The 26,451-nt window shown below is 39.6% G+C and overlaps 1 protein-coding gene across 1 annotated transcript in view; it reads left to right on the forward strand.

Annotated features, from left to right (window-relative positions):
- ADAM22 (ADAM metallopeptidase domain 22) overlaps positions 1 to 26,451 on the forward strand; it is a 128,381-nt gene that overhangs the window by 46,934 nt on the left and 54,996 nt on the right. Inside the window, exons 4-5 of the mRNA XM_034063206.1 lie at positions 11,549 to 11,615; positions 25,572 to 25,654. Coding sequence (XP_033919097.1) covers positions 11,549 to 11,615; positions 25,572 to 25,654 — 150 coding nt within the window. The remainder of the gene's footprint in view (positions 1 to 11,548; positions 11,616 to 25,571; positions 25,655 to 26,451) is intronic.

The raw sequence follows: 26,451 nt of genomic DNA on the forward strand, positions 1-26,451 counted from the left end.
CCTGAGGATCTGGTGGTTAAGGGACTCTTGTCTTCCCACTCTTCATTTATTTTTTAAAATGCGCCATGCATTTTATTTCACAAAGCATTGTGTCATTTGTCATGGGTGGATATTCTGTGATCCAGTAACGCCGACTGCTTCAAGAGACACCTTTCCTTGTCTCCTTTAGCAGTGCATTTGGATTTACTTGTATAGTTTCAGTCTAAAACCCTGGCTCATCCACAAATGCAGTGTGGGACCTTTGACTTATGATCCACACAATGTGCTGTGGTATTAAAATGGATCTTCTATATCAAATGAGAGAGGTTACAGTGCTACAGCAGGTACCTATAATTTTAGTTCTTGCTGTTTAATTTGCCTGCCATTGTGGGTATTTTTTCGCATCATGACGTATTTTTCCTTAGCCCCTCCACCAATAACAGGCTTTTTCAATGTCTATGTAGTTTCAAGCCCATTTGTATTTTCTTGTAATTCTATCAGATTGTCTACATCAAAATAATTTCTAGAAACTAATTAGTTCCTAGATTTAAGATTTAATGTCTTTTGAATTAAAGCTGTTTTCAGCTTTTCTAAGAAGTTTTAAAGTTCATAAAATTCACGTATTTTGTGAACAAAAAGTAATGGTAACCAATTTTTCTTACCTTGTTTCTGAAGCATCTTGGGTACTTGAACAATTGTTGTGCATTCATTAGTTTAACAATAAAACCAAACTTCTCCATAATTTTTCCATCCATATATGCTAATACTCTTTAATTATATGAAAATTCTTGTGGCATGAGCAACATTTCAAATTTGAGAATAAAATTCAAGTTCTAACAGCAGGTAACCAGGAGTGTAAGGGCATGATCGTCCTGAGTGCTTATAAAAGAAATGACAGCACAGTAGGGGAAAGCTTTGCTGTCATTAAGGATGCATATTTTAGGATGGATGTACTTAGTGTCAAACTGTAAATGTAATCTTGAAGAGATACTGACTCCTTTGCTGGTCTTTCATGGCATCATGCAGAAGCAGGAAGGAGTGGCATGGAAATGCTTATTGGTAAGAAGGGGTGATGAGCTTGGGATGAGCTGTAGAATAGAAGAGTAGGAATATGACCAGGAAGAGGAGACCTGAGGACAGAGGAGGACAGAGGAGGTGGATATGTTGATGGGGTGTTTGAAAGGAGATGATGAAACAGGCAGGAGCAGGAGCTGGGGCACAGCTTAGTTTGCCCCCTTTGTATTCCTATTTTATTCAGCTTAAGTTTTTTATTTATGTAAATCAATGCTATTGTTGCCAAAGTAAGGTAGTCTGGGAGTGAAGCAAGGTTGTGCTAGCAATGAGGTGGTTTACTGGATAATCCCAGTTTGCCTATTACTTGATTGGCAAGTGTGCATGTACAAAGCAAGTGGCAGTGCCTGGTCCCTTTGGGTATCTTACTTGGCTTTGAACAAGCATCCCCAAAAGTGGTACCTTCAGCATTTGCTCTAGTGACTGTTCATTGTTCCTTGGGCTTCCTGTGAGCAGGACACTTGGGATCAGCTCTGAAGGCTCCAAGAGCTCCTGAGTTATTTTATTGCAACACAGGGTAGTACACATCTGAAATGTGTTATGATGAAAAAGATACTGTATTTCTACAATACATGGCTCTGTGAAGTTTCAAACTAAGCACCCAAAACAAACATACTTTAAAGCTTTCTAGTAGCAAGTAAAATGCTATCACCTGCTTTCCTGAGGACCAGTATGTGGAGGACTCAGTATTTCTGTTTTGCAAATACTTTGAGAGACCATCACAGAAATGCCCATTGGTATAGGAATAATTTGTATATTTGCTCCAGGACAAGATGATGTATACAGTAACTAGAATTTGAGGGCAAGTCTTGAAGGAACCTACCAACTAAAAATATTAAGTAATGATCATTGACTAAATGATACATATATCTTGTGCAAAACATATGTACTTGTATTTAACAGCATAAAGTCATGTTGGGGCCACTTTTAGATGGCTGATATTTTATAACAAGCATTTAAGTTTGCAGTTTTTCTCTATTAATGTAGTATTTGTGGACAGTAAACAACAGGTATAAAGAGTTGGGTTGAAATGTGCTTGAAATCACAAGTGAGTTTACATGGGAAGTGGTTTTCCATATAGTATAAAACAGCTTGCCTGTATGAAGGTTACTAAAAACTAGGATTAGACCATGCTAGCAGATTTGTGCAATAAAATGTGTAGCCTGTGCCTCTTGTGTGCTTGCCTTTTCCTTTTATTATTAATTTACCATGTTCTCAAACACTAAAATTAGCGATGTTTATCCTGATTCTAAAGCAACAAGCATACGAATTATGGCATTGAGGTAACTGCTTTGTAGTAGTGGTATGAACATGATCTAAAAATATGTGCTCATTTTCATAGGATTCCTTCTGAAATTTCTTTAGGGGAAAAAAAAAAAAGAAGCAATTGCCTGAAGTTATACTGGTGTAAATTATTCATCAGCAAAAGCACAGTGAGGTTTTATTGACACTTGTGGTGCCATCAGTACTGTAAGGAAAACTAGAGCAGAGTAAGTGGACTAGCATATTTTTGTCTGATAAGAATATTGCCAGGGAAGTTGTGAATGCTCCATCCCTGGCGGTGTTCAAAGCCAGGTTGGAGAGAACCTTGGGTGATGTGGTTTAGTGGGAGGTTTCCCTGCCCATGGCAGGGGGGTTGGAACTCAAGTGCAAGGTCCTACACCTGGGTGGGAGCAATCCCAGGCACAGCTACAAGTTGGGTAAAAAGGAAATTCAGAGCAGCCCTGTGGAGAAGGACTTGGGGGTGTTGGTCAATGAGAAAATGAACATGAGCCAGCTTCAGTGTGCACTCACAGCCCAGAAAGCCAACCGTATCCTGGGGTGCATCAAAAGGAACGTGACCAGCAGATTGAAGGAGGTGATCCTGCCCCTCTATTCTGTTCTCGTGAGACCTCACTTGGAGTATTGTGTGCAATTCTGGTGTACTCAACATAAGGAGGACATGGAACTGTTGAAACAAGTCCAGAGGAGGGCCACGAGGACGATGAGGGGACTGGAGCACCTCCCATATGAAGAGAGGCTGAGAAAGTTGTGGCTGTTCAGCCTGGAGAAGAGTGTGGAGACCTCATAGCAGCCTTCCAGTATCTGAAGGACGCTTATAAGGATGCTGGAGAGGGACTCTTCATTAGGGACTGTAGTGACAGGACAAGGGGTAACGGGTTGAAACTTAAACAGGGGAAGTTTAGACTGGATATAAGGAAGAAATTCTTTACTGTTAGGGTGGTGAGGCACTGGAATGGGTTGCCCTGGGAGGTTGTGAATGCTCCATCCCTGGCAGTGTTCAAGGCCAGGTTGGATGAAGCCTTGGGTGATATGGTTTTAGTGGGAGGTGTCCCTGCCCATGGCAGGGGGGTTGGAACTAGATGATCTTAAGGTCCTTTCTAACCCTAACTATTCTATGATTCTAAAACCTGCCATTTATTCTTCAGGCTTCTTGAAGTCTCTATCATTATAGCATCTTGAGTAGCAGTGTCTCCCCTGTATACTGGGAAGAATCTCTGTCTGTAGTGGTGGAGCTTCCTTTTTAGGGCAGTAGATTAAATCTTCCTTCTTCGGAAGAGAAGACTGTATTCATCTTCCTTCAATCACAAGTAGGATGAATTAACTGCTGTATTGACTATGTGCCCTTTGTAGTGCTTGTACTGCAAAATGTTATAAAATACATGATTTTTTTTAATGCATATTATATCACTTTATATTTTTTATCAGCCAATTTTAATAAGCATATTAAGATAAGTTTATCAGTTTGAGAAGTATTAAGAATAATTTGGTTATATTTGAGTTGCAGTAAAAATAGAATCTGAAATTGTGCTTTCAGAGCTGCTTTAGGTTTGTTTTGCTCTTGCTTTGTTGGGGTAGGAAGCTATATTCAGATTTCATTAAAACATAGTGAAATGTGTGGTGATATGAGTCAGTAAATGATTAGTTTGCATCTCTCTAGCTGCAGAACTTAAATATAAACTTAGTATTTTCCAGGGGAAAAATACAAGCAGTATCTGTTGATCATGATGTGCCACATTTTTCAGTAATTTCTCATAAAATTGCTGATATGGTTATTTAGGTAGAGGAGATCAGACTGAATTGCAAAGGTTGAAAAGGATGGGCTAAAAAGTCCGTGGTGTAGTAAATGTAGATAAACAGTGGCACAACAAAATGCCTGCTGGCAGTAATAGCTGGATATACTTCTGGTACAGTTCACTTGCACAGGGCATGTTCAGCATCAGGATATGGCCACACCATCCTGTGGGTTGAAACAACCTCTGTTGCTTTGCAGGTTTTCCTTGCAGCTTGCGTTTTGTCCTCTCTCCTTTTTTTATACTAGTGATAGGAACCATGTGCATAATAGAAATTTAGTGAAACTAATCAGGAATGTCTTCAACCTGCTTAAATCTTTTCCCATCAAGAAATGAAGCTAATCCAGTAAATCAAACACATGCTGTTTGTAAGACAGAACAGTAAGAACTGATCTCTTATGCTAGAAGAGGGGGCCCTGCACAGGGCTGCAGAGTTGCTCTGCAGTTTGGTGTCTGCAGTAGGATGCAGGGCAGTTACTATCATGTCCTGAAGGCAAATTAGCTGAATTATTAGGGATAAAGGGACTAAGTGCATTTTCAAGTCAGATGGCATTAGGGGTCCAAGAGAGAAGTCCTGGAGAGGGAAAAATTGAGCAAATGCTGGTATTTGGGAGAAACTTGATCAGGGATTCAAGTTGTGTATAGTTGACTGTTACTGAAATGTGAAATTAAGCTCCAGTGAAGGACTGAGATTGGGTACGTCTCAGCACTTGTGTATAAGCGAGGACTCAACCCATTTGTAAGTCCCTAATTTTTTTGAAGAAAGTCTTTAATAGTTGGTAGGAGTAGAAACATTAAGAAATTATTTTCTCCTTTCTCCCCTTCATAGTAGCAGCAACAAGAACAGAAAAGCACAATAAGAATGTTTTAAAAAGGAGAGAAACTTCAATTTGTGCAGACAAGAATTGACTGTTTTTCTCAGTTACATTTTACTTCCTCTAAGTAGGCACTGTGAAAATTGCTGTGTTATCTCAGATAAGCTACCTAATTCTGATTGATTAGTCCATTTGGCTAATTTAACATGTACAGTTGTTAAATTAACTATCCACATAAAAAGAAATTCAGCGATTCTTTTGAGGGGAAGGAGGGGATGAAAGTTTTAGAGCTGCGGCTATTAAAGCAGATAGATTCATGGTGCATGGAGATAGCTAATCCTCCCTGAAGTGCAAGGAAAGATCATGTATGAGCAGAGAGAAGGTGTTAGGGTCAGCATAAGGATAAAGGAGAATTAAAATGTCCTAGCTAGTCAGATAAAGAAATCTGCCAGCTTAGTGGCTTCTTTATAGTTTATCTTGCTGTATTTTTTAGTTAGCTCCTGGCTGATACTGAAAATGTTTTAGGACCATAGTGTAATGTGAGGTAATCCTAATTCTCCTTTGTAGTGTTACTGACTAGCAAATTGAATAATCCCTTCTATTCCCTCTCATCTAGTTTTTCCACTTTCATGGTCGTTGTTTTGTGATAATATCAACTTGCCTTCTCTTCCCTGGTGTGCGAGATCAGCTGTTCTAAAAAATTACCTCCCCTAGTTACTCCTTACATATATATTATTTCTGTTCATGAAAGGAGTCTTTCAGCACTTTTCTCAAAGCAACATACTGGTAGTTTCCCATCTTCTACAACCATCTCCACTATGAATATGATTTCCTCCCTTTTCTCTTCTCTTGAGGGAGATAACTTTCCCTTACATGCTTGAGTTACAATTCAGACCTTTCCAGGTTACTTGGTAGAGGATATACCTCACTGGGAAAAATCTTTCACTTCATCTTTATGTGCTTGGTGCCTGAACAGTGCCCATTCCTTTTACTGCAGCCCTCTGAAGCGTGATATTGCAGGAAGCCCCCTTATTACAGCTCGCTCCTGCAATGTATGTTAGCATTAATTGTGCAGCTGATATGGCATCTTCCTCACATCAGTGTCTCAATCATTTCCCTGAACCGTTCTGTCTTTTTCTCTTGAATGTCTCCATATGTCTGTTGACAATTTCCTGCTGGCATTCAACCCATCCAGGCCTTTCTGCTGATTTCAGCTAAAGCTTTTGTCTTCCTTTCCAGTAATGCATCTCAGCTCAGATCACTCATTTGATGTCCTTGTCTGGCATCATATTTGATCTGAAATTTCAGGTGTACATATTGGAGAGTTGTGGAGACAGAAATAGGGCCAAACAGACAGATGAAATGATAAAGAATTCCCTTGGTGTCCAAGAAGACCCAGCAACAGTCTCAGATATCCTGAAGCCAGACATTTATCTCATTTATAACACTGATATGGCAACAAAGATGCATTTTATTACTATGTTGATGAACTCCCTTTATTTCCACCTTTCTTAAGTTTGTAAGTCTTGCTTTGGCCTCTGAAGAGGCCCCTATAATTTCTGCTCTTTTTCTTCCATAACTTTTAGGCATTCTATCTTTCTCTTAAATCTGGAGAGTTAATTTTTGTTCAGATGCTAGTGATGGGGATTTTCCTTTTCTTCTTGAAAATGAAAGTTTCTGTTGCATTTCCAGGGGTAATTCCCAGTTTGTTATCCATTTTATACTCAAATGCAAACCTGTTCCCTTTTTAAAAATCTTTAATGATCTCTTTTTTTTTTCTTTCAAGTTGAAGGGCTTTATAATATTTTTTTTTTTTAAGCACTTGGCCTGCCCTGTCCTCTTTTCTCTTGACACCTTATTTCTCCCCCATTTGCTTCCTGGAGCAGCCTGTTTCTGCTGGGGAGCCCATCTGTTGCCAAAGCTCATCTATTTTCTTTGGTTCCCAATCCCAGCTTTGGTTTGGTAAATCTCATATGCAAATGCTAAAATTAATTCAAGCCAGAATTTAAGTGCATATACATGCATGATCTTGGATAAGGATCTAATTTTCTTAGTTGGGCTCTCTTCTGTAAGAAGATTCCCACAGCCGCCTCCTCTTGTGTTCTACTGTTGTGACTATTTGGGAGAGTTGGAAAAACAGAGAGCTTGCTCATTTTATTCTTCTGGCCCTTATGCTGTTGGGTCTGTATGGGATGGACTCATGTGGTTATGACTTAACGTAATGCTCCAAAACCCTGTGCTGCTGTAAACAAAACCACTACTTAATTTGTGTATATTTTTAAAATAACAGACCTCTGAGAAGAGATTTTTTATTATTAGCATAGCTTTTTTTTTTTCTTGTAAAAGCCACAAATCACATGTGCATCTTCCCTGTGAAATGTCTTATTTTTAGGCCTTAACATATGCAGGTTTTTGTCATGCCTTTTCAAAGAATTAGTATCAGTGCCTCAATGAATGTTTCTGAAAATCTCATTCTGCAGTATTGTCTTTTCTAGTGTAGATGTTTTTTCACTGTTATTTTCTACATCCCTTGTGTTTCTAAGATATTTTTCATAGGGTTTTTTTGGTTTGGGTTTTTTTGGTTTGGGTTTTTTTTTTTCACATGCAGATTTTCTTTATACTTAATACTAAAACTATTATTTAAACTATCAAAGATGGCTTTTAGGATAGATTGGCAGGCAAGCTAAATTATTTCTATTTCATCTATACCATAGGAAAAGTTTGGATGATTTACGTTGAAATGTGTACCATTTTAATGCTGCTTGCTCAGTGTCTTATCTTGCTTAAATAATTTTTATAGTGTTTCACTACAGCTTTTTTGTTTTAAAGTAACGACTTTCATGAAAATTATACAGTTATGTGCTGCACTGTTACTGAAGACAAAACATTACTCTACTTAGGAGGTGATTTCAGGAGAGAAGCATATCTTTTGGCGTAAGTTTCCAGGACTGTGTGTAATTTTTAGTTTGTAGTTTAGTTTATAATAGCACTGATTGCATTATTGGATCTCCAAGACTGCTGTGTTTTTTATGATATTTTCTGTGCAGTGAGTCATAATAATAATAATAATAAAGCATAATATGATATAATTTGTTGGTTTTTCTACTGATAAAGTATTCCCAGGTGTATTCTGCCTGCCATGCTACTTAGGGTAGGCTTTAAAAAATGTATTTAAATTCATTTGTAAGCTCTAGACTTGATTCCCAAAAGCTGTGCGGGCTGGTGACCCCATGATGTTTCCCTTCCAGCCAGGCTTAGTTTGGGAATGCAGGCACCTGCCCTGTCCTGTCACAGTGGCCCAAGGCAGATGCTGAGGGAGAAGAAGAGCAGAACAAGAATGTATGAGGCTTCCCCAGAGTCCTTTTCCAGGACTCCAGAACTTTGAGTCAGGTATGATAACTGAGGGTTCATTTGGCAGCACTCAGTTATGTCCATTAACTTGTCCATTCCCAGCTTGAGCCACTACAGATCTCCAGCATCTATTCTTTCCCGTGGCAAGAGGTTCCACATTGTAACCAGGAGCTGTGCCAGAAAAAGTCTATTTGTCATCTCCTAGTTCTTTCATTGTACAGAGCAGAGAATGATCAATCTGTTTGTTTTCTCATGCCAGGCCCAATTTCCAGATATCTGAGAACTCAATGTATGATCTTCCAGAACATAAAAACATAAAACATAAAAACAGTAGTATCTTTTAAAAAGTGACAATAGCAACAATTTTGTCAGGCCCATGTAAGAAGACCCTGTGCTTCTCCTTGCCATCTCTCCAAATCCAACTGTAAGTTCTCTCTAAGTAATTCTGTTTGATCTCTGTCTTTTGTACTCTATACTTTCTTTTTATAATCACTCGCATCTTCCTTTGCATAAAACCCTTTGTGGCCATCAAACAAGGAGTCTCCCAGAAATAGTAATGAGTAAAAGTAGAACCCTAAGCTATAGAGGTGGCTTTAGTAAATCTATGGAAGCATAGACTTTTGCTAGGAAGAAAGTGTAGTGAATGCTGAGAAACTATATATCTAACTTCAGCAAGCTAAACTAAATACATTTTTAAGAGAGCATCTGTCTAAATTTATGAATCTGGAAAAGGCATACAAACGTTATAGAAGTCTTTGAGCTTCCCTCAGGTGGATGAGTGTTCCAAATACTAAATACTAACTTCTGAGAGGAGTTAATTGTAATCAGTAAGTCAAACAACAGCATCTCTTTTAGGTGCTCCTTCAGTAACCGATCTCTTGCAGGCTGCTATGCAAAGCATCAATTGGCAGCTTCTCAGGTAATTTCCTTTCCTTGCATCAGCTCTGGAGCTTATCATACCTCTTCACAAGGGACTGCAATTACCTAATGCATCAAAACCATGGGTTTGTTGCACCCTTCCAAATGTACTTTGATGAGTGCCAATGCTGACACGAAAAGTATTTTGATGAGTGTTAGTTCTGACACTGAGAGTATTTTGATGTGTGTTCATGCTGACACAGGCAGGTTTAACACTTGCTGCTGAAGGGGCACTGAGACTTGTTTTCATCAACAGCCAGTTGTGAATTCACTGTGGCTGAGGGGACCCCACCTCTATAGACAGGTTTCCCATGGATGATCCTATTCAGAAATTTATTAGCATCCCTCTTTTTGTTGCCTCTGTCACACTCAGGTACAGTCTTTCTTTCAACATGTATTGACTCATTGACTGTCCTTGTACATTCGATGTTCTGCCAGCATCTTTTATAGCCTAATTAGCCACTTTACATCTTGGTGTATAAATTTCGGTGCATTCAGATCCCCTTACATTTAATTTATTTGCTAGATTTCAGGAGCTTCCTATTCCCTGGTTACCTCAGGAATCTCTCTGTGCTTCTAGGTAACTGAATTTTCTAAGCAAAGCTGTCCAGTACCTGTCTGTGGTATTTGAAAAGAGGTCTCATTTGGACAATGGTATTAATCTTACCTTAGTTTGACTGGAAATACATCTTCTTTGATGTATTCTGGGATGACAGCTCTGTTTTTCAGGAAGGCACCCTATAGATCTGGCAAATCATTTTGCCAGAAACTAAGTGCAGTCATGTCTTTCTTGTTCTTAAATTAGGCCTTCCAAAACAACATAATAGAAATTCCCTCCAGCCCTTAAGTGCATATATTTGCTCTTTGTACAATTGAATTTGATGCTTTTTCTAATACCCAGTCGTGAAGATCATCCAGTTCTTTCGTATGGGAATTTTTTCAATCTTTGTCTTTATTTCCCATGCTTTCCAACTTGGCATTATCAGCACATTTTATTAGAGTACTCCTGGTTTTTGTGCCTGGGTTATTAATGCAAATACCAAACTGGCAGTTTGTAGGGCCGATATGGAAGGACCCATGCTACCAACCTTGTCCTGCTCTAGGCTGTCACCAGTGTCTATGTGAGCAAAACAGTCCATGGCCCTGCTGCCTGTTTAGCCAGGGCAAAGCTCCAAAGCTGAGCAGCTGCTGCCCCAAGTCTGCTCTGCTTCCCTGCCCTCCCACAGCAGGTCAGCTTGCTTCTAGCCTGGGTGTTTGAAGGAGAAACATTCAAGTTTGCCTCTTCTGCTGAGAAGGTTTTGTGCTCGCTGCCTCTTGTCCCATCAGTCAATGTGACTGTTGTCATGTTTTCTTTACCGGTTCTCCATCTTTTCCAGTTTGATTGCCTTTTGGCAAAAAGGCAATTTATCAAATCTTTATGCGGATGTATAAAATAACTGGTAAAATTTTGAAATCTTAGAAAATGTTTAGTGAAATTTCTGATGTAGATGATGTGCTTTCCTAGACAATAACTTGGGCGTGAGAGGATTTGACTGGTTTAGCATTTAAGTGTCATAATAAATACTGTGTGCATTTAACTCATATACATTTGCCTCAGGTCTAATTGTTTCTTTTCTTCAGTGTTTGTTCCAAAGCCTTGTGTACTTTTGAGTCTGGGTTTGCTGTTGCCCAGAGCATTTCCTCTGCTGAAGCTGCAGTGCTGCCAGGGGAAGTGGGTGTAAAGGATGGCTGCTGGTGGAGGCCTGCCCTGGCTGCCCAGGGGCAGCATGGCGCCTGCCGCCTGCCTACACTGGGTGGAGCTGGCTGTGAGCTTATGGTGTGGTGCAGCTGCTGTGGCTGGTGGCTCTGTCTGCCCATTTAGTGTGATACTGATCTCACCATATTGCTACTACAAGGTCATTTCATGACTGTGCCATTTTGTCCTTAAGTCTGCCAGAGGCAGCTGCCATTTTGCCACAGATACAGCCTACTGCAGGAGAGACTTCAACTGTTTTCTCATCTTTATGCTGTTTTCTTTCTTTAAAATTCACCTAACTTACATACTGCTTTTACCTACAAATAGAAAAGTCTTGTGACTTAAAATTGTGATCATTGTCTGGTTTTGAACCTTCTGTGAAGGAGCCCCGTTCAGTTTTTCTTGTCCCGCCTTCTGGTATTAAAAATGAGTGTATCCTATGGACTGTGTGACTCCGTTGGAGGTGGTTGTTTCAGTAACTTCTATGGACATTTTAGGAAAAGTATCCTGAAGGTTTTGCCCTTTTCAAATGTAAATGTTTAATCAGTGCTTGCTGAGAGGGAGTGCAAGAAGACAAGCTCATGGTGCTTTTTTTCTTCTTGCAGTGACCTCCTGTCTTCTGAATATCTTGAGAGGCATATCGAGGAAGGTGGGAAGACGGTGGAAGTGAAAGTAAGAATTTCCTGTTTTATGCTTTGATTTTTAAATTTGATTTGCTTCTGATGCTAACGTAAACTCACTTGTTTTCTTGTAAGGAGAACTGAGTTTTCAGGTCATTTGTTTCACTCTTCCAAGACAAACGAGTTTTATGTCTTCTAACTTTTCAGTTTTTTCCATAAGAAAAAAAACACTTTATTGGCAAATTCAGTACATTAATGTTTATATCAAAATGCTATCATGAAAAGTGTATGTATGGTAGTCCTTTTCAGTAGTAAACATAATTTACTTTTGATGCCCGTTAAAGAAAATCTTTATGGTTTGGTAGCTGGTATTTCCTCATCATACTAAACCCCAAGTCTGTGGTTTCTAATGAACTTCTTTATAAGTTTGAGACCAGTAAAATTTATTGTATAAGATTTCCAAATATCTAGTCACTGTCTTAAATTCTGGGTTTCTTTTTCTGTGTATTTGTTGGTGTGATGGCTACAAGATCCTGTTGCAGTTGTCTTCTGTGAAATGTCCTACTGCCTTTGCAGAAGTGTTTTAACTTGCATGCAACATGAGAGAATTTCCCTGAGGACCCTCCGTTTGTTAGGATAATATTTTGAAGATGTCAGGTATAAAATCATTGTATAAAAAAAACAATCACAGGTAGAAAAATGGTAGGCTACCTAAAAGGTGCATAAATGCAATATATCCTCTGTATAATGGAAACTTTAAATGTGGCTATCAATCAGGTCAGATTTTGTTAGAAGTTTACATTTTATTAAAAAACCTTTCAAAGTCTTTTACTAAATCTGAGATAACCTAAATACCCTGAAACAAATGTATTAATATCTGCAGTGTGAAAGTGGAAATCCTTTAGCCACTGAGTAGCTGAGGATACCTGCTTCCTTTGGTTTATCCCTTTCTAGCATTTGCAAACTTGAAATCTGCTTTCTTTCTACTCTCTGATAATAGTCTGCACACATTATCAGACTGAGGCAAACACATACTGTGTTCCATTAAATTGTAAAGACTGATTTCTCAGTCAGTCGTACTCCGCAGTCAAGAAGTCTTGACTCAGATTCAGAATATGAGTCAAAGCAGAAATAAAGATAATAGCTGATATTAATAAGACCAAAACAATCCATTTGTCTGTGTCAAGGTATATATGAAAGTTAGCTAAGTTAATCTATCTGAGCCCCATCACTGACTTAGAACAAATCAGTTTCTGATGCCTAAGCCATAATCAAGCAAGGAAATGTTTGAAATCAGTGGCTCATGTCATGTAAGTACTGTTTAATTGCAGGGGGAAGAAAAGGGTGGATTGGGCCTTTTAGAGGAAGGGTCATAAAATGTTTTCAGGGTAAGCATCTCTCAGTCTTCAGGGTGCCAGAGATTTCCCCTTCAGTTCGCTGTGGTATACCTTCAGGGATGGCTGTCACTGCCTTGCTTAGTATCCCAAGTATGCTTTAAGTACAGAACCATAATTGCTGTGTTGACCTTGATGCTCGAGATGAGCTGACCTGGGAATGAAAGGGTCACATGGTTGCATTGCAAAGAAGTGGTATTGCTGCTGGGTGGTACGTTTCCCTCTTCATGCTCCCCTGCACCTTGTGTACCCATGGGCAGGGGATCAGGAATGGCCAGGGTGTGCAAGGGTGCTTCTCTGCCCCCTCCTCACCCACTGCTCCAGGAGTTCGACAGGCAGCAGACCTACGGAAGTGTTCCAGGAAGGCAGATGTATATTTCTTGCTTGTTTTGCTGCATCCAAGTGTCTGGGATTGGAGGAGAGGGAAGTAGCTGATGTGACAAAATGTCTGTAAGAGCCTGTTTGCCACAGTTATTGTCGGAAAAGTTCTTATATCAAAGGATTTTTGGAAGAGTGCAGGCTGCTGAGTATATTCTGATGCCAGCCACTGAGTGAGGTTTATTTCAGTGCCAGTAGATGTTTAAAAATAAATGTGCTTCCCTCTGTCCAGCCAGTATTTTTCAGAGCACCTGTAAGTGCCCTGAAGAGCTCTGTGCATCCATCGAATAATTTCTGAAAAGCCCAGCAGTATCTGTTTTGTATTTGAGAAGCTGAACTCTGGTTTATATCAAATGTTTCGAAAATCCTACTGCCAATACAAGAATTTTTCGTTATGGTGATTTAGTACCTTCATTTTCTGTTGCGATTGTTTACCATATCTGGTAACACCACCTTTAAATTGGTACTTACAATGCACGTAGTTATTGTACTAAATTTTAGGGATTGTGCAGATTGCTTAGATACTTATTTAAAAATAGCTAGTAAAAGGGTGCAACTTATAAATAAATCAGAAAATATGCACTCTGCTATGCAGCATATTCTTAAGTAGAAGCAGGAGAAGAGGTATTTCAGAAAGGAGCCAGGTTTCTATCAGTAACTTCAATGAGCTGCTCTTCACCCACCTCTCTGCGATTTGTCTTTGGCTGTAGGCTGAAACAGAGGCGGCCTGGCAACATCTCTCTTGCTGCCTTGGGGGGAGAAACAGTGACTGAAAGAAAATGTCCATCTGGCATTCACTGCCAGCTGCCGGCTTTGTGCAAGCTTGTTCATACAGCAAAAGGGCCTCCTGTGTTCTTGGTCCTCTTAGCAATAAGAGGAGACCTGTTTCTTTAAAATACATATATATTTCCCTCTTGTATTTCTTGGTGCAGAAATACTGCATAAACATGCAAATCGTCAGTGCTGCTGTTGTGCCATCAGCAATATGGGAGAAGGCAGGAGCTTTGAATCACTGTGGAAAGGCAGCTGTATGTATGTGCTCTCAGCAGTCTGGGGATGTTACAGGCATGGATGTGTCCGGGAAGTAGATGCCTGCCTTGATTTGTGTGCAATGTGTTGATAGCTACTTTTGCCACTCCTCCTCCTCTCCATCCCCCCCAAAAAACCTTCCTGTGCTGTAAAATACATATGGATCTTCTGCCATTACTTAGGATGCTTCAGACAGCAGATGGGGGAAGGGAAAGGGAGAAATGTTCATTTCATTAAAAATGCAACTTTGAAGGAGCAAAGGATTTTTTATGGGGAGGAGAGTTCTCAGTTGTAACACACCTATTATAAAAAAAAGTTGAATTATATTTGATTGCTGCATAATTTATGAATACATCAGACTGTTGGGAAGGTGGAATGTTACACACGTTTTTGCAAGATGCCGGCATTTAGCAGCTGCAGAAGAGAGGCTTTTCTGTGAGATGTCCTTGTTGATTTGGCACAGTTAGGCAGCATCAATGTGCAATGCTTAAGAAAAACAAAAGGAGGTAGATCATAGAATCATAGAATGGTTTGGGTTGGAAAGGACCTTAAGATCATCTAGTTCTAACCCCCCTGCTGGGGGTTATTTTTTAATTACTTTTGTGTCTCCCACCTCCTTTGCTTTAGATGTAACTGCTAGGAAAGCAGCAGTATTCCCTCTGGTAGCAAAGAGAATAATCAATTAATAAGAAAGAGAAAAACCCTTCATGCATTGCCTTTTCCTGATTGTGTCAGCTCAGATCATCCTATGCTCACCACACATAAATACTCAACTTGTGTATACTTAATGTTGCTGCAGTATATCTGTGTCCTTTTATCTATCTCTCTTTTTTGGGGGGCATCATTCTGTCACTGATGCTGTCAGTAAGACAAAAGGCAAAATCCAGCAATGGTGCTGAGTAATTCACATTGCTGGATTTTTCTCCCTCAGAAGGAATAACTGATGTCTATTCAGTGACAATGTCTCATATAAAATGTTTCAGTTTTCCTCTTTGGAGAGTGTAGAAATAAATGTTTCTGCCTGTATTCCTCAAAACATTGGACAAGTCTGTGAGTTCTTAGAAAATTGCTTTCTGAAAAAAAATAAGCAATGAAAATAGTAGAACTTGAACAGGTAGAGTTGTGGTAGATAAATGCCATGAATTTTTGATGGAATATTTCAATATGACTAGAAGGAACTATGTTTCATAGACCTAAAATTCTTCAGTGCGGTGGTATAAACACAGTATGTGTATTATAGGTACAAAATAGCCATGTTATTTTATTTATGCTTACAGCATTAAAGAATATTGCTTTTTGCTTATATTTCACAGCATGCTTATGATCATGATAGCATCAAACAACATAACTGGAATAATATTAAATGCGAAGTACTGTTTTCCTCCATTGTGGTGTTGATGGAGAAGCTTTTGCCAAATTTGCCTTGTGGGTTGAGATTGCCTTGTGGCTTTGTGTCCACGTGGTGTTCAGCCTCTGCCTGTGTAGCAGTGGATGCGAGCAATACAGTGTCCAGTGCCTTTCTTCAAACCACCTGTGGTGGTCTTCTCGAGCTGGGGTGCCCCATCGTGGCCTTGTGCTCTGCAGTGGCTCTAGAAGAGATGCCATCATTGCAGTTTGGGGGATGAGTATTGTGGGGCAAATGCATTTTAATGCTGCACAACAAAGCAGAGCCCTTATTTTACAGAAATTGTAATTATTTCCTTATACATGATGGCTGGCTGGTAGCATTCACAAAATGCCTGTTGCTGTAGCTTACAGGTATTCTAATGCCTGTGTGCAAGAGGGGAAAATTATTGTTCCTCATTGCCTTGCTGTGATTAAAGTCTCAGCTTATGTATGCCATGTATTTGAAAGGATCTTTAAATGTCCTTTTTCAGGAAAATAATATAGAAGCAGCCTCAATATGATGAGTATTGCTTTATCTGTTAAACTCCCTCTTTCAAATCTGATCTGCGCAGGGAGTCTGCCTGTGACTGAGAGACATGTCTCTGTATTGCACATCTTAGTGCCTGTGTTTGATAAGACCTTATTCTCAGTAGTATCCCAACATTTGACTCTGTTGCCACAGATATGAACTGATCATGACTACAGTATTAGCTGTGCAGCCAGAATAAAGGCTGAGCCAATGAGGAGGTCATTTTAATCATTGATTGGTATGTTTTTAATCTTACAGCGAGGTGCTTCCACCAGTATCTTAGAGTTTTAAGGTCTTCTAATGTCTGAGCTCCATAGAAGAATCTCTTAATTTTCCTTTAGCATTTGTTAACTCACTGATTTGTAATCAAGGAGGAAGATATTTCCGCTTGCCAGAAAAGCCTGTATGCTAAACAGGCTTTCCTGGAGGGATTACATTTTCTTCTGAAAACTGGAGTGCCAGTTTGGCTGATGGGAGGGAATGGGAGGGGAGCACAGGGTGTCTCTGCCCTAGGAGTCTGGAGCCTGGGGCTGGTGGGGGAGCTGCGTGTGCATGTACCCAGAGCTTGCACAACCTAGTGATGAGCCCCTGGGGAAGGAAAGAAAATGAAAAGGAACAAATCATAAATAATGCAGGAATTATGTATTCCTGTTTCTGGCAGGGCGTTTTCAGCTGTGTCCAGAGACTAGAGAAGTTGTTAGTACCAGAAAAATCGCTCTCTTGCTTGTCTGAGAGGTTTCTGAAGAAGGGTTTGCGTAATGTCATCAGAGCTCCTCTTCCTTATTCCGTCAACAGAGACCTGCTTGCCTCATGGCAAATTATTAATAAATCTAGGCCATAATCTACTTTTTAGTAATAGCAATAAACTATCTGAAGAAGAGCTGACAGGGGATCTGTGAGGCTGACACAGTTTAGCAGGGAATTCCTGCAAGGTTGATCTTCAGACTGCTCTCATAAAATATTTTCTTTAATGATTTAGGTAAAAAAAAAAAAAAAGGTATATTAATAAAATTTGCTAGCAGTGCAAAACTGGGAAGCATTACAGTGTACAGAAGAATGTGGAGAAGTAGCTATCTTTAACTAGTGGAGTAAATAAAAATGGGATGAAATTGGATATAACAACTGACAACTTTCACTTACTGACTAATTATAGGTATTTTGCTGTATGGTGGGAGTTCAGTAATTCAAAGTCCAAGAAGAAGATAAGAGTGTAGTAGCTGAGCAGGGAACAACTCTATGGCATATACCTGATAAAAACTGTGGTCCCAGAATATACTGGTCAAATTACTTTCCATAGATTTTAGCTAGAATTAGTGTTGCTGTATTTGTCTTGAAGAAGAGATGAAAAAAAATGGAAATTTCTGTGTGTTTTTAGTTACTCTGGACATCTTTTATTTCAGCAGTGTTATGCTGCTGCATTGAGTTGATAGGCATTGAGAAATATCTCACTTTCCTATTTTAGCTTTGATTTAGTTATGAAGCCTTTGGGGTTTAGTAAAATATTGTGTCCTCTGTGGGGTACCAGGGCAAGATAATCAGCCATCATATATAATGCATTTGCCTGACCCAGTGGTCCTACAAGCTGGCATTTCTAATGTGCATTTGCATTAACTTTTTTTTATACGTTCTTTATATTCCTGCTGTTGCTGGCTTACTTTTTACATACATCCTGCTTCTGAGAAGCAGGAAATTGAAAGTGGCAGTTTTCAGTATTATGAGTCCTTCCCAGGCTGTGTTTTTTAATATACTACCCTCGAATGACTCTCAGATGGTGACTCATGTAAGATCTTACAGGTTTAATTATCTTGTCCTTTTCTTTGTGATATAAAAAAAGAAATCCAGTGGTTTTAGCTGGTCATGGAGGGGAGAAAAATTGTCAGAAAGTGGAAGCCATCAAGAGCTTAAAACCTACATCCCATTGTTGATGTGGGCCCCAGTAATGAGGTCCTGGTTCTGCTGAAGGGAGAAGTCAGGTGCATTTGTGACCATCACGAGTCACTTCTTGAGTACTCCCTGCTGTGGTTTTCACATGCCCCAGAAGGAAGGCAGCAGTCCAGTGCTTGAAATTGCAGAAAAGTCATGCCAGACTTTGTGCACCTCACGAGTTATTTCCCATGAGCTACCGCATACAGCATATATAGGCAGAGAGTGGCATCAACCAGGTGTTCTGTAAACTCAGACCCTTCAAGGACAAAGTATGGCTAAGAGAAATTAACTACTGCTATAACATTGAAGAGCATTAAATGACTTTGTAGATGTTCTTATTAAAAAATTAAGGTGTATTTTGGGGTTTAACATAATCCCTTTGAGGGGGAATTAAGCTAACCAAACTGAAGCTGATGAATCTCTGAAAGAGTGCTTCCATGCATGACTTAGCTAGATTTCTTTATTGACTTGGTCTTGACTTCTGTAAATAGCTTTGCCTAGACACATCTGTTGTTCCCTATGGATTCTGAACTGGCACTGTATTATATACAGTAGGTTAATGTTTCTGACACAGTCTCAAGCTCTATGAATTCTCACTTAAACAGAAGTTTCTGTCATTCAGAGATAATGAGCCAATGAGGACATCTAATTAGTATATTTCTGCATTTTACTCAGAACTTCTTCTTCTGACTGGTATCCCTGTAGGTGTGTTCCAACATCTCATCTTCTGTGTTGTGTTTATAGTAATCTTGTAGTCATGTGCTTATAACTTGGCTTCAGACTCAGGGTAGGCTGATGAACTGATGTGACAGATTAGTATAGGTAGATTGCAATGAATTTTCATATAGTCCCTTAAAATGTTTGCTCCCTTTTGCCTACATACAGGCATGTAGAAATGGGACAAAATGACTGTCATTAAAATGACTTGTCTGCCATGACTCAGAGATTCTAGGCATTTCTACAAGAGCCAAATTAAAGACAACAAAGTAGACAGGAGTAGTAACCAGCCCTGTTCTCCTCTGCTTCATCTTTATCTGGCAGCTGATAATTAAAATAATTTTCCCGAACACCAAGGTAAGGCAAGTCAAGAGGCTGTTTCCCAAGCAGATGCCAAGGCAGCTCCTAGACCAGATGGCATTGTGCTGGCATGAGCTCTCTGTCCACACCCTGCAGCTACATTCGTAGAGCATCTTCTCTCATAGCTACATGGCAGTAAACACAAGCCTGGTTTGGCCTCCAAACCAGGAAGCTGGGCTGATAGCACTGCCATCTGCTGAAAGCACCTACCATGAGTCACCAGTGGCTGTTGGAATGAGTCGCCTATGTGCAGGATCCTGTCACGTAAACGTGTGTCTGTGTTTTTTAAGTGTTGCAAACAGCCTTCAAACATGGGCATTTTGTGGAGAAGCCTTAGAAGCTGTGATGCTTTATACTAATTTTGGAATCCGTATTTGTGATTTCAGAATCTGAAATAGTGTTATAACCTAATGTCACTACAGCATGTTGGCTCCAGGCTGTATGAATAAGTATGATAGCTGTCCTCCTACAACAGGAGGGAACCATTCACATATTCAAAACAGTTGGCTGTCAGGAGTCTACAGTACACTGTAGCCAAGTCCAGAGACCTACTCTGCAAAGAGGTGATGCGAGGATCCTTGGAGTTGTTACGAGCTGTGTAAGGGCTGAGCCCAGGGTTCTGCTGCAGGACAGCATGGTCTTGCCAGCTGGGCCCCTGCCTTCACTGAAGCACGTGTCGATTAAAAGAGATTTTCTCTTGATTCAGTTATAAAGCTCAAAGTGTCATTTCAACTTTTCTACTTACAAGTAGAAACCCATCCATTTTCTCGGTTGTTTTCTGCTGTAGAAGTCAGCAAGAGGGTGTGCATTTTCTTCTCCTGTTGCTCTTTCTCATGCAGCCTTAGTTACCCTTGAATCAAAACTTGTGCAAGCATCAATAATTTGTAAATAGATCTAAGTGATTACTCAGGAAGCAGTTTTCAAACTAGTGACCCCTCAATGGGTAGCTCTTTAAAAAGCTAATCGTTATATGGCACTTCACAGAATGGTGGTGTGGCGATTAGCTGGCCCTTTGGGAGCTTTCTGCTGCAAAGAAAGAGGCAGCTGTGTTACTAGGATTTGAGCTAGACCAGCAATCTCCTTTTCTCTGGATTAATGAGTGTTAAAATAGGAATATGTAGCTGCTGGAAGAAGGAAGTTATTAATTTTAGGGTCAGTGCCTGAGTGTATCACAAGTTTTAACAGCCAGCACCTCTCCTAATTGCAGAAAATTGCTTACTTGAAGATCTGATGTCAGGTGTTATTTGAAAGCAGATGAACGTGCATCCTTAATTTTTCTCCCCTGGGAAGGTCATAGTGTCTCTGAGGTGAATAACAAGCACTGTCAGTGTATGGTCAGCAGTTACTTCACTGAGACCGCAGAGAAAAGTGAACCACTGCCATCACTGACTGTAGTGGCTGCTCTTTTGTTTTACTTATTTCCCCCTTCATTGTGAATATCAGTTAATGTGGGTTTTGTCTCTTTCTGCGTTTACTTGGCAGCTGGTGCTCCTCTGGGCAGGGACAAACTATCCTAAAAGATAGAAATAGGGACAGATTTTACTTGCATTGCTAAACTTCTGCCTTCGCATTTTTTAGTATTTTTGTCACACTATCTATTCAGACATGCTGCAGGAAAACTTGGACTGACATGGGCAAAAGGGGTTGCTTGTTCATTCGTGAGGAGCTGTAGCGGATCACAGGGCAAGATACCCCTTATTCAGGATTTTGCTATAATTATCCAATTTAAGCGTAAGTTGAAGGTTAAGTCATAAACTGACCATTATCATAATGATTCATTTCTTCTAATTAACCCTAGAATCATTCTGATTTTTATATTTTTTGGTAGGTTGTTAGTACATTTTTAGCTCCCTGAATCCATAGACTTCTGATTAAACACCTGTATATTCTGCATTGCTCTTGGAAGTCACCGTAAAGGTGAGAGGTTTCATGGAGGAAGCAGAACTTACTGAACTGAGGAAGCATCAACTATGTGTCATGTGCATGGGCAGAGAATTTGCCTAGCATTGTGCTAACCACAGTGTGAACAGTGGCTGTGTACCTTGTGGAGGCAGAAACATTGAACTTCTCTCTGCTTTAGCATTTGATTGCATTTGGATATGGGGTGAGTGTGTGGTGCATGGGCTGCAGGCCTGTATCATGGATGTTGTCACAGGCTGACCTTGTCTCACAGAAGATGAACTTCAGCCTAATTTGCTCCCAGGCTCTACACTGGCCAGGTTCAGTTTTAGAACAGAAAGGGGTAAATGTGCTGATAATGGCTGGCATAGATTGGAAGAGAAGTCTTGCTTTCTCTTTGTCTTAACACTAAATAAACCATTCTCTGGTAACTAACAAAGGCCAGTGTGGAAGTTTGATTTGCTGAGGTGGGCAATTACTGCCTGTTTTTGAGAGAGGAGAGAGGGGCTCTAATAGCTACAGGAAGCCAATAGCTCTTCACACACCACCCTTGATGATCTCAACTGAACTGTTGGTAATGATGCTAATTTCAGCTCTTGTGGGAAGTCTTAATTTTCATATGCCACCAGAATATTTTTAAGAAAAAATAAAGATTTTTTTTTCAGCTCCTGTTTCACTGCTACAGATAGCAATAGAAAAGAGTCAGTAGCAGTCCTTCAATGAGTGTTTCCAAGAGCAGAGTAAACAAGATAGATGTGATGACTATGTTTCTTCTTCTGGTGGTCTTAGATCTCCCATATACTGTGAGTTTTCCTGTAGCACAGTGTATTTCATTATAGCACCTGCTATATAGGAGCTTTATTAGATGTCAAAACCAAGAGGATTTCAGCTTCAGCACTACAGGGAGGCAGTGACAGTAAATTTCTCATCCAAAATTACATGTACTCTAAAGAAAATGTTGAGCATTTGTCCTGACCCTGTTCAGAACCAGTCCCATACTTTGTAGCTTTAAATGCTTCTCTTTTCACAGGTTTTGTGAACTGTTGAAAACGAGTTTCCCAAAAGTACAAGATAAAATTTTCACCCTCCCCACCATGTGCCACTTGTTACTGGCATGTTTTATTCACTTTGAGACACTGTTTAAGAGTGCTAAGCAATCACTCTTCCTAGAGCCATCCAGTGTTGGTGCCGTCTGGTTTCACTGCATCACCTCTTACTTCCTTGCTGAGGTTAGAAGGGTCCTCAGAACTCCATTTAGGAGTATCCTGAGAGCAGGATTTTGCACACTGAAGAGTTTTATTCAGAAACAGCCCAACACACCGATTTTCAGGTACCATCAAGTATTTGAAAAAAAAGCAATTTTTGTTCAAATACCTAAAATTTTATTAATTGGTTGGAGGTGGCTTGCATTATGTTGACAGGAACTTAAGTCTGTGTGTACAAAATACCCGCGGATGTTGGCATATAGAAATAAACATTCTGTAGTGATAAGAATAGGTCCCCGAGACGGAGAAGATTAGAGTTCTATTTCTGTCTCCACTGAAATTACCATGAACTTCAGCAGATCAAAGAGTCCAATTGATTTGATCAACTGGAATAGAATTTGTGTGTCTGTGTTTTTCCTAGGCCAGAATTCAGCTGCCTAGGCTAGAATTTAGATCTGTATTTCTGTGGATTTCTTTTCTACATGTGTATGCATAAAAATTTGCTCATGGATTTATTATTATGGAATAAATTAATTTGGAGGTACTATCATGGGGCATTTATTTGATTCTCATTAAGAAGATCAAAACACACTTTTTGTGCCACAGACTTGGATTCTTAGTATGAAAAAATGTTCCTCCGGGTTACAGCAAACTAATGGAGCCTGAGATTCTACTTCTGATACATATTAGCTACATTTTATGAGAACAAACCAATCTGTCTATTTACTTCAAATTCCATCCACAGATAGAACTCTGTAAAACTCCCTACTGATAGTCTTTTCAATATTATTCCCATATTCATGTGTTTACTCCAGTTCTATCTTTTACAGGAATACTACTGCAAGAGTTTTGTTTATAGAGTATTTTATTATTCAAGAAGTGTTAGCTTATCAATATAGTTTGATTGTTAGATTTGTTATTAGCTTACTGGAGTCTCTGTTATATTGAATATGTTGCAGGAAGACCTGAAAGCCTTAAGTAGTACTGTGATCCTATAGTGAGGGACGTGCTACAGACTGAAAAAAAAAAGAAAATCTCAAATGAAGAGAGCTTAAATTATCTAAGATCTAGGAAGTAAGTAGGTGTAGAAAAGAATAAAAGAGTGAAAATGAGCCAGGGTTTCAGATGAAACAAAGTAAGATGTAGCCTGCCTAAAATCCCATGTAACTGAGAATGTTGGTGGCAAAAATGCATGAGTGCAAAGCAGAAACTCAGACCATCTCCTTTTCACTTTTGCTCCATCTGAGTCCCAATAGCTTGAAGCTCCTGAGAAGTGCTGGTCCAAGGGTGATAGATCATATGTCTTCTGAAGGCACCTCGTTGCAGCCTGGTATGGAGGGTCAGCCCTGGAGCTTCTCTTGGATGAGTCAGATAACATCAGTGCTGCCTGTTGAACATTACCTCCCTAGCACCGGTAGTGTTTTCCTGCAAACATCTCATTAGAGAGGTGCCCTGGTGAGTGGCATGATGGTCACTCTGCAGGTGAGTTTGGTGAAGGGATCCTGTTTCTGTAGCAGATACACAGAAAAAGAGATGTGGAGGTGAATAGGCAGTGGAGGTAGCTGCTATCACTGCAGCAAGTGGAAGAAAGAAGTGGTATGTGGAAATGGTGAAATATTGAGACTGAAAGAAATTGAAGGGAAAAAAAGAAGTGTGATACTTTTAACTGAAGATATGCCACTGGGATTCTCCTTGCAGGGTGAAGCAACAAGCCTGCCAAATAGTGTCAGACTTAAGAGTCTGTTGGATGAGGTGTTTAATTTCTCTGTAGTGCTGCAGTTGCTGGTCATGTGCTGCATTGGGTGCTTTGGGTCCAACAGCAGCACAGCATGTATGAATGCTCCAGGGAAGATGTTGAGGAGGAGCAGACGATTTCTAGTGACCAGGTTGAGATGTCTCTTACCCTGTGAGCAGCTGTGCTCTGACAAACAGGCTCCTGTGCTCTCAAGGAGAGCATCTCAGAACAGAGGCACCCATACTTCATAGTTGCTTTCAAAAAATAGTTTGCATGCCGTGTAGAAAATGGAACAGGAAAAAACACAAAGCTACCAACATATTCTGTGTGTTTTCTTGCCTTTTGCCTGATCTTTTTTTTTTTCATATTTGAAAAGAAAAATCCAAGAGCTTTTAATCTCAGATACCTAAAATCACTGTGCTATGCACCATGTAGGTGATTGCTGGCTACTGAAAAAGCAGTAATTGAAATGCCTTTCTCTCCCTGCAGTAAATGGGACATAAATATTTGCATGTCTGGGCATGCTAGGCTCAGTAGATTATTCGTACATTTGCTGATAGGGAATAGAAATTGCCAAGTATTGCTATTATAAAAATAAAGCACTGTCAATCTTATAGTCCTTTAACCAACAGTAGTGCAGTAATATGGCATGGGTGAATTTGGAAAGGCTCTAATAGGTAAGTTCCTCTGCAGTCTAGAGTGGCAGTGAGAATTTAAAGCATGTTTGAGTTGTTTTTCTAATTTTGTGTACAAATATTGACATTGTGCAATAATGAATACATTGGTGTTTGTGCAGTAGGAGTTACTTTGCTATCTGTGTGGCTTCTGTGAAACTAAGGGGGAGATTTTTTAAGTAAGGTCTGCTGGATTTTATTTGAGAGGTGTGTATTTTATTTGCAGAAGAGAAGAGGCAAATATAAATTTTAATTGTATTCCTGTACCGTTCAGTTATACTTAAAGTTCCCATTAGTTTTGGAGCACTAGTGAGCATTTCAGATTTGTTCTCCTTTTTAATCAAGTATTATTGTTTGATAAGCATACCTTTCTCCTCGGAAGTAGAAAATTGCCTTACCCTCAGAGCAGAGTTCATCTTGTCTGATGTAGCGGAGTGCAGATCAGTTATTGAGCCTAAGCCCCCTAATTCCCACTCTTTTCCTGTTCATTGAAGAAAGACAACACTTTTGGAGTTGTCTCTAAAACCAGTCTCAGGATTCCAGGGATTTCACACTAACCCTATTATAATTTGGTGTAGACAGTCAAAATAATTATGTTTATCTAGGTACCAAACCATGGCTAAAAGGAGATGGGATAAACACTCTTGTGAGTCAATTCTAGGTGCCATGCCAGTGGGTTGGCAGTGTATTTATGAAAAAAACCTCAGTGTTTGACAGGATAAAGTGTTGTACTGTTCAATGTCCTGTGGATTTACAGTCTCAATTTCCAATTTCAGGGAGGAGAACATTGCTATTATCAGGGAGAAATTCGAGGAAATCCTGTATCATTTGTTGCCTTGTCAACATGCCATGGATTACAGTAAGTCTGCTGTTTTGTTCTTACTCGCCTTAGCTTATTAGCCTTTTAAACAAAATAAAGCTGTTTGTAGTAAAATAACTACTGTTTTCTTTCCTACTACTTTGTCACCAAAATTAAGTACTCTACAATCTTTAGAAAACTGGATTTAGTTTGAAACTTGCAAAAGGCTTCTTCCCCTGCTTTCAGGATTCACTGACAAAGCACACAGGTTCCTTTATTCTTTATTTTTTTTTTTAACTGAGGACATATGACAATGGTCAGGTATTGTTTTAAGATAAGAGTAAATATAACTGAAAACATCCTATTCTGCAAAAATAAAACCCACTGCCAGTATTGACAGGAACCATGGAAAGTATGCTCTTTTCTTGTTGCTATAATGATGTATTTTATGTTTTTAATTTACTCTTTACAAATGAAAGTATCTGTTTAGAGTTTCTCTTGTCCTATCCATTTTCTTCACAGAATTGCTGTCCTTAAGCTGTGTGCATGGGATAATACTTTGGTACAGTAAAATCTTGGAAAATCTGTAAAAAAGGACGTAAAATTGTGCAGTATTTTTTCTTTAGTACATAGTTTTAGTAATAATGTAATTAAATTATCTGTCATCTGAAAGTTACATGAAGCTGTGTGTTGATTGCACAGCTTTTGCACCTGCCTATTTTTGGCACTATTGAAAGATGCTAGTCAGATTTTCAGAGCAATCAAGTAACTTCATAGTCTGTTGAATCTGGGAATTTTGGGGTCTTGGAGCTTTTGATGCTGAGATTAGCTTAAACAGTCATGAAGCAAGTGAGCCT

Source organism: Melopsittacus undulatus, chromosome 1 (genome assembly GCF_012275295.1).
Source record: "Melopsittacus undulatus isolate bMelUnd1 chromosome 1, bMelUnd1.mat.Z, whole genome shotgun sequence".
Lineage (NCBI taxonomy): Eukaryota > Metazoa > Chordata > Aves > Psittaciformes > Psittaculidae > Melopsittacus > Melopsittacus undulatus.